The 7957-nt window shown below is 39.1% G+C and overlaps 1 protein-coding gene across 1 annotated transcript; it reads left to right on the top strand.

Annotated features, from left to right (window-relative positions):
- Positions 1-280: 280 nt before the first annotated feature.
- Positions 281-946, top strand: LOC103698149 (ethylene-responsive transcription factor ERF020-like). The gene has a single exon (XM_008780138.2). It carries the CDS (start codon positions 312-314, stop codon positions 786-788), a length of 477 nt encoding a protein of 158 aa, XP_008778360.1. The 5' UTR covers positions 281-311; the 3' UTR covers positions 789-946.
- Positions 947-7957: the final 7011 nt, after the last annotated feature.

Genomic DNA, 7957 nt, shown 5'->3' with positions numbered 1-7957 from the left:
AGCCACTCTCAAAACCAATGTGCTCCTTATACCAATCAAAATCATATGAATAAGACCATATGACAAATATCCTGTCCCTTCCTCGTCCCCCATATATGCTTTGACCTTGAAAATTTTGACCTTCCCAAATCCCGACCCCAATTGCTAGTACTTATCTTGGTCAAACCCCCAAAAAAAATAAAAAAACAAAAGGTCCACCGTCCGGGATTGACCACCCTTTCCCTAACTATAAATGCACGAGCTCCAATTCAAGGTCCCAACCAAACGCCCACAGCCAAGAAATACCAACCACCTGCCGGATTCCGGTCGACATGAGCAGATCGCAAGAAGGCATCGTTAGCGCCGGTGAGAAGAAGTACAAGGGCGTGCGTCGTCGGAAATGGGGGAAATATGTATCTGAGATCCGGGTCCCAGGAAGCCATGAACGGCTGTGGCTCGGCTCCTACACCACCCCGGAGGCTGCCGCAGTGGCCCGCGACACGGCTGTGTACTTCCTCAGAGGGCCCGACTGGTCGCACGATCTCAATTTCCCCCACCGCGTCGCGATGTATGCGTGGGCGGGCTTGTCGCCGAGGTCGATACAGAGGGTGGCATCCGACTCCGGGATGGCGGTCGATGCGCAGTTGATGGTCCGAGGGCCCGAGGCGCCGCCTCAGCCGCCAACACAGAGAGCTGAGGTTGGTGTAATGGAGAGTATTAACTGGAGACAAGGTGGAGAGCATGGTTTGTACGAAGTGAGTGAATTCGGAGGAGATATATGCATTGACGACACGGATATCTATATGTAGGATTGCTATCAGTAGTTAAATTGGAGTTCAGCTAGACTTCATACCATATCAGAAGTTCCCTGTAGGGGGGATGGGACTCTGGGTTTTAGTTTCTAGCCATTAATCCTCCCTTACATGAGATTCTATCTATACATATATTACCAATCCTTGGTTTTGGGGAAGCATATGCTGAAAGGCCTTATTTTATCCAATTCAAGTGGGAGGAATATGCTGTGACTTTTCCTATTTGGAAAAATGGTTAGAACTTCATCAAAAACACAAAAGGTTAGAATTTTTTATAGAAAAAGAATTAAGAAGAATTCCACTATTTTGGCCTTGATTAACATGCCTACTATCCGTTAGGCTTCCTCCAGAATCTTGGGATACTGCTCTTGCTGTTCTTAATATATAGCTTGCTTGATGACCTACTTTGATAAATTGAAACCTTTTGACCGTTTCCTGTTCAAACATAGCTTTGTGTGCCGCACCAAAGAACAAAAAAAAAAAAAAAAAGAAGCACAGCTTTGGTGAACTTGTGGTATATACGACAAGCAAACTTGCGGTGTACATACTAGCTGTTACATCACGTATGGAAAAGCAAGAGAGAAAAAATAATTCTAACCAAATGGAAATGTCAAATACTGTGGGCTTATCTTTTGAGTACAGGCAAAGAAATCAACTTTTCTACCATTGGCTTAAGAGCTATAATTAGTTGCACCTTCGGATTCCACTCCAGGTCTTTGTGGTGCTCATTCACGGCCTACAGGTGATGAGACCGCATCGGAAGACTTGCATCAGGAGTCAACCTTAATCAATTTCTTGGATGAAGGCAGAATTTAGCTGGGGAATAAAGGATGAATAAAACTTGGAGCAAAACCTCATACTTTTCAAACATTTTCTAAAGACCAGACATTAGCGAGAATTATTCACTCCGGTCAGGCTTGTTTATGACAGGCGTAACTATTCCATGATAAAGTTGTGATATTCCTAGCATAAAGTTATCAAGATCCCAACTTTTTTTAATAAAAATACTATCTTCTAAAAAATATTCAGAAACTATAATAAAAATATTTTTTGCTATTTTTATTTGTCTTATCCCTGAACTAAATACAGCGAAAAATATTTTAAGTGCAGCTGTTCTATATATCATGCATGCATGAAAGGTCACGTATTGACTGGTGTGGCTTGCAAACTATGTGACAATGTTGACCGTAGCAAATTTATTTTCCAAAAGGAATCAATTAAATGATCCAAAGCCACAGCTACAGTGCCAATGCTTGTTATCTGATAGCAATGATTTAGTTGGAATCCCTTCTCGCGTCCGAGTAATTGCCTTCTTGGAAGCATGAGATGGCACCATTCTGAATCCAGGCATGGGTTAGCGCAGTTCCTACACCGTCCGTTCAACTCAACAGCTGGAGATTAGCATGTTTCATCACTGTTTGACTTGGTTCGTTGTGACCTGAGATAGCATGTTTCTTTCTTGGACTAGTATGTTCAATTTGTCCGACGTCCACCTGTGTTTGGACTTCTAGAGCTGCGACCAGGCTTTCAAGAATTTTTCAAAAAAATCCTGGAAACTGGAGAGGTTAATTTTATAAATGTATCCCCTTATAACTTATTCTATTTCTTTTAGTATACAATTCTTCTTTAAACGTACATGAGATGATACAAGAGTTCTTTTTTTTAAATTTTCTTTTTTTTTGAATTTGGGAGGAATAACATATAACAAGCCCTCAACCCGACTGCATAAGCTAGGAACATAACAAACAGCTACGTATTCCATGGGACTCGGCTCCACAAGGCATGCAAGTATAACCTAAAATTTAACAATCCACGGACTCATCAAAGGTGCTGCCATTCTAGCAAGATGTAGTTGCTGCTTCTATATTTTGACATCATTCCATGGACCCGAAAGAGACTGTCAAGATATATAAAATGGCTTAAAACACTTATTCAAGCACTAGCTACCATGTTTTGATCAGAAAAAGCATTAATTCACTACTTCATAGCTCACATAGCACTAGCTGCCACTATCGATGAACTCAACCCAGTAGTTCTGTAGAGTATAACTCTTAACAGCTTACATAGCTTTAATCAGACCTACAAGTCATAGAGGATGCAATGACCAATTTGTTGGAAAATAGGAAGAGAGATTTCTAGAGAGGAAAGGATGAAGAGGCAAAAATACTTCAAATTTTTCTTTCAATTTGGCTCTTGCCTTGCATTCATAAAACCACAAGACTTACAAGGTATTTATAGGACTCCTAGGTACATGAATAAATCCAAATACATGAACCACATAATGACCTTTCAACTTTCTAGACAGACTTTTCATACTTCTAGGAGTCTTTACATTTTTCAATACAACTTTTCAACTTTCTAGACAGACTCTTCATATTTCTAGGAGTCTTTACATTTTTCAATACAACTTTTCAACTTTCTAGACATGTATATTATCAAAACAATAAATAAAAGGATAAGAACAAGTTTAATTCTCAACATGCTCCCCCCTTAAACTTGTTCCTCCAAGTGCTATCACTCCAAGCAACCTTCTTAGCTTTTGAAAAACTTGAGCACTAAGTGGCTTTGTCAATATATCAGCAACTTGCTCATTTGACTTTATATAAATGAGCTTTACATCTTTTGTCTTCACATGTTCCCTTATGAAATGGAACCGAGTATCAATATGCTTTGATCTCTCATGATGAACCGGATTTTTCGCCAATGCAATAGCTGATTTGTTATCCACATAAACCTTTGTTGAACTTTCTTGCTTCAACTGCAACTCTTCAAGTAATTTCCTCAACCAAATAGCATGACAAACACATGAAGATGTTGCTATATATTCAGCTTCACATGTTGACAAAGCAACAATATTTTGCTTCTTCGAAGACCACGTAAACGCGGCTTCACCAAGATAGAACACAAACCCTGTAGTGCTCTTTCGATCATCATAGCTTCCAGCCCAATCGCTATCGCTAAATCCAGTCAACTCCAAATTTGCATATGAAGAATAAAACACTCCATAATCAAGCGTACCTTTGATGTATCTTAAAATTCTCTTTGCTGCCTTTAGATGAGAATTCTTTGGAGTCTCCATAAATCGACTTACCAAACCAACACCATATAAAATATCGGGTCTAGTACAAGTCAAATATCGCAAACATCCAACAAGACTTTTATAATAAGTTGGATTCACAAGTTTACCTTCACCTTTCTTGGTTAACTTCACCCCACAATCCATCGGGGTATCAACTGGTTGACAATCATCCATGGTAAACTTTGCCAAGATTTCTTTTGCATACTTCTTTTGAGAAATGAAAATTCCATTGTTTCCTTGCTTCACTTCAATGCCCAAGAAATAAGCCATAAGACCCAAATCGGTCATCTCAAATTCCTTTGCCATCGAGCCTTTGAATTCTTCAATCATGGATAAATTATTTCCGGTGAAAATTAAGTCGTCCACATAGAGACAAATGAACATAACATCACCCTGCAGATTAGTCTTCATATATATAGCATGTTCATATGGACATTTAGTAAATCCATTTTGAATAAAGTACCCGTCAATTCTGGAATTCCACGCTCTTGGCGCTTGTTTAAGCCCGTAAAGAGCTCTTTTCAGCTTGTAGACTTTCTCTTCCTCTCCTTGCACAACAAAACCAGGGGGTTGATTGACATAGACCTCCTCTTCAAGATGCCCATTGAGAAAAGCGGACTTTACGTCCATTTGAAAGATTTTCCACTTCTTTTGAGCCGCCACTGAAATCAACATTCTCATTGTCTCCATCCGAGCTACTGGGGCAAACACTTCTTCATAATCAATTCCATACACTTGCTTATAGCCTTTAGCTACAAGCCTTGCTTTATGCTTCTCCACCTCTCCTTTTGCATTTCTTTTGGTCTTGAAAACCCATTTAACACCAATCGCCTTGTGTCCTTGTGGAAGTGAAGTAAGCTCCCATGTATTGTTTTTGGTAATGGCATGTATCTCCTCTTGCATCGCCTTTCTCCACTTTAATTCTTGACAAGCTTCTTCAAATGTTAATGGATCAAAACCTGCAAAAAGACATAGCATATTGAACTCATCATCAGTATCAATTTGACTTGTGACATTGTACAAGTCTTGGATGCTCCTTGTCTTCCTCGCTGTTGAAGAAGATGAATTAATAGCTGTTGATTGTGGCGAATTTTCAGCAACATTCAGCCCTTCGCTTGTGTCTTTTTGCTCCTTTTCGTCATCAAAAACAACCTGCTTTTGCTGGTCATTGCTTGCCCAATTCCAAATTTGCTCCTCATCAAATTCAACATCTCTTGACATCACAATCTTCTTGGTAGTTGGATTGTACAGCTTGTAGCCATGCGAATTCTCTCCATAACCAAGCAAGACACACTTCTGACTTTTGTCTTCAAGCTTTGTCCTTTTTTCTTCTTGGATTTTGGCATAAGCAACACTGCCAAAAATCCGTAAGTGGTCAACTCTTGGCTTCCGTAAACTCCATGCCTCCTCCGGTGTAGTATCACCAATTCTTTTTGTGGGAAACCTGTTAATCAAGTAAGTTGCACACACAACAGCGTCAGCCCAAAATTCTTTAGGAACTCTTCGTTCCTTCAACATACATCTCACCAAATTCATGATGGTTCGATTCTTCCTTTCCAATACGCCATTTTGTTGCGGTGTTTGAGGCATAGTGAATTGATGTACAATCCCATTCTTCTTGCAAAAATTTTTGAATTCATCGGAGGTGTATTCACCACCTCTATCAGTTCTAAGACATTTCAAGTAACAACCACTTTGCTTCTCAACCATGCTTTTGAACTCCTTGAACTTGCTCAAAACTTCTCTTTTTTCTTTCAATATGTAAACCCAAGTTTTGCCACTATAATCATCGGTAAAGGTTAGAAAATACCTATTACCACCAATTGAAGTAGGATTAATTGGCCCGCATACATCTGAATGGACCAAGTCAAGGCGTTGATTTGATCTTCTTGATTCTCCCTTCATGAATGGCTTTCTATGTTGCTTCCCCAAGACACAAACTTCACACAACTTGCTTGAGTATTCAATCCTTGGTAGACCAATCACCATCTTCTTTCTCTCCAAAATCTTCAATGCTTGAAAATTCAAGTGCCCATACCGAAGATGCCAAAGAGTAGAATTATCTGTAATAGTAGCCTTGAAGCAATTCGAATGATCAACAGATAAGGTTAAAGGAAACATTCGATTCTTAGCCATCTTTACATGAGCAATCAAAGTATTGTTTTTATCATGAATAGAAAGACTAGAGTTTTGCATTTGTATATCATATCCTCTCTCAAGCAACTGCCCCAAACTCAAAATATTGTTTTTCATGTCTGGAACATAATAGACATTGGAGATATACCTTTGCTCACCATTCTTCAATTCTAGCAAAATTTTACCTTTGCCTTTTACTGGTCTTTGAGATAAATCACCAAAAGTAATGTTGCCATACTGTTTTTCTTCAAGCTCAATGAAAAACTCCTTTTCTCCACACATGTGATTTGAGGCACCCGTATCAAGGTACCACGTGCTGGAATTGCAGCCTTCAAGCTTGTCATAAGCCAATAACAACACTGGTTCTTGCTTCTCTTCTTCTTCTTTATCAACAAAATTCACCTTCTCTTCATTATTGTTAGTATTATACCAACATTCAGAGGCATAATGACCAAACTTCTTGCAACAATAGCATTGAATTTCAGATTTATCATACCTCCATTTTGACTGTCCACCACGTCCACGGCCTGAGCCTCGACCGCGACCACGACTACGACCACGTCCACGACTTCTAAATGAATTGCCTTCATCATTGCCTTCTTTCGTTTCATTTGATTGCTGCCATCTACCGCCTCTTCCTCTGCCACGAGAACCTTTGCCTCGTCCTCGTTGAAATCCTCCTCTACTTGATTCGGATTTCTTGTCTCCAAGTGTGAGCTTCATTTGCAACGCATGCTCCACAGAATTTCCTTCTTCTCTTTTTGCAAGTCTTTGCTCATGAACTTGAAGAGAGCCCATCAATTGTTCTAGACTCATCTCCTCCAAATCTTTTGATTCTTCAATTACTGTAGCCACAAGATCAAACCTTGCATCTAGGGATCGCAAGATTTTCTCCATCACTCGAACATCTTCTATCTTTTCTCCATTTCTTCTTAATTGCCTCACAATAGACAAAACTTTAGTAAAATAATCTGAAATTGATTCAGTACCTTCTTTGTGTAGAGTCTCGAACTGAGTTCTTAGAACTTGTAGACGAACCTTCTTCACCTTCTCTATTCCACTGTATGCTTTCTTGAGGAGTTCCCAAGCATCCTTTGATGTTTTTGCTTCAGAGACAATTTCAAACATTGAATCATCAAGCCCTTGATAAATTGTATAAAGAGCTTTCTTGTCTCTTTTTCTCAAATCTTGTAATAACTTCTTTTCTGCCCTCTCCAATGCCGCTTCTGCCTCGGCTGATTCTGGCTTCACATATCCATCCACGATCAGCTCCCATACGTCAAGAGAACCCAACAGGGCCTCCATTTGGATACACCATATATCATAGTTTTCTTTCGATAACTTGGGAACCGATGATGGAACACTGCTTGAGTTCATGATTTCTAGAGAGGAATTTGTTGGAAAATAGGAAGAGAGATTTCTAGAGAGGAAAGGATGAAGAGGCAAAAATACTTCAAATTTTTCTTTCAATTTGGCTCTTGCCTTGCATTCATAAAACCACAAGACTTACAAGGTATTTATAGGACTCCTAGGTACATGAATAAATCCAAATACATGAACCACATAATGACCTTTCAACTTTCTAGACAGACTTTTCATACTTCTAGGAGTCTTTACATTTTTCAATACAACTTTTCAACTTTCTAGACAGACTCTTCATATTTCTAGGAGTCTTTACATTTTTCAATACAACTTTTCAACTTTCTAGACATGTATATTATCAAAACAATAAATAAAAGGATAAGAACAAGTTTAATTCTCAACACAATTCACTACTTCATGGGCTCCATAGAATTATGACAGAAATATATTACCAACTCTCTGAAAGATGATCTAGTCCATGTTTTATTCGAGCACTAACTAACATGGAATTCAGTTTCTTTAGTCCTGCTCAAGAACAAACTCATCCGAGAAACTAACAAGCCTCACATCTCGAATAGCTTACAAAGCT

The sequence above is a fragment of the Phoenix dactylifera genome, unplaced genomic scaffold, assembly GCF_009389715.1.
Source record: "Phoenix dactylifera cultivar Barhee BC4 unplaced genomic scaffold, palm_55x_up_171113_PBpolish2nd_filt_p 000186F, whole genome shotgun sequence".
NCBI lineage: Eukaryota > Viridiplantae > Streptophyta > Magnoliopsida > Arecales > Arecaceae > Phoenix > Phoenix dactylifera.
Note: the sequence above shows the minus strand (reverse complement) of the source record. Positions and strands in the feature narration are given on the sequence as shown.

Coding starts and splice junctions, on each gene's coding strand:
- LOC103698149 (XM_008780138.2), top strand. CDS start 312: ATGAGCAGATCGCAAGAAGGCATCGTTAGCGCCGGTGAGAAGAAGTAC.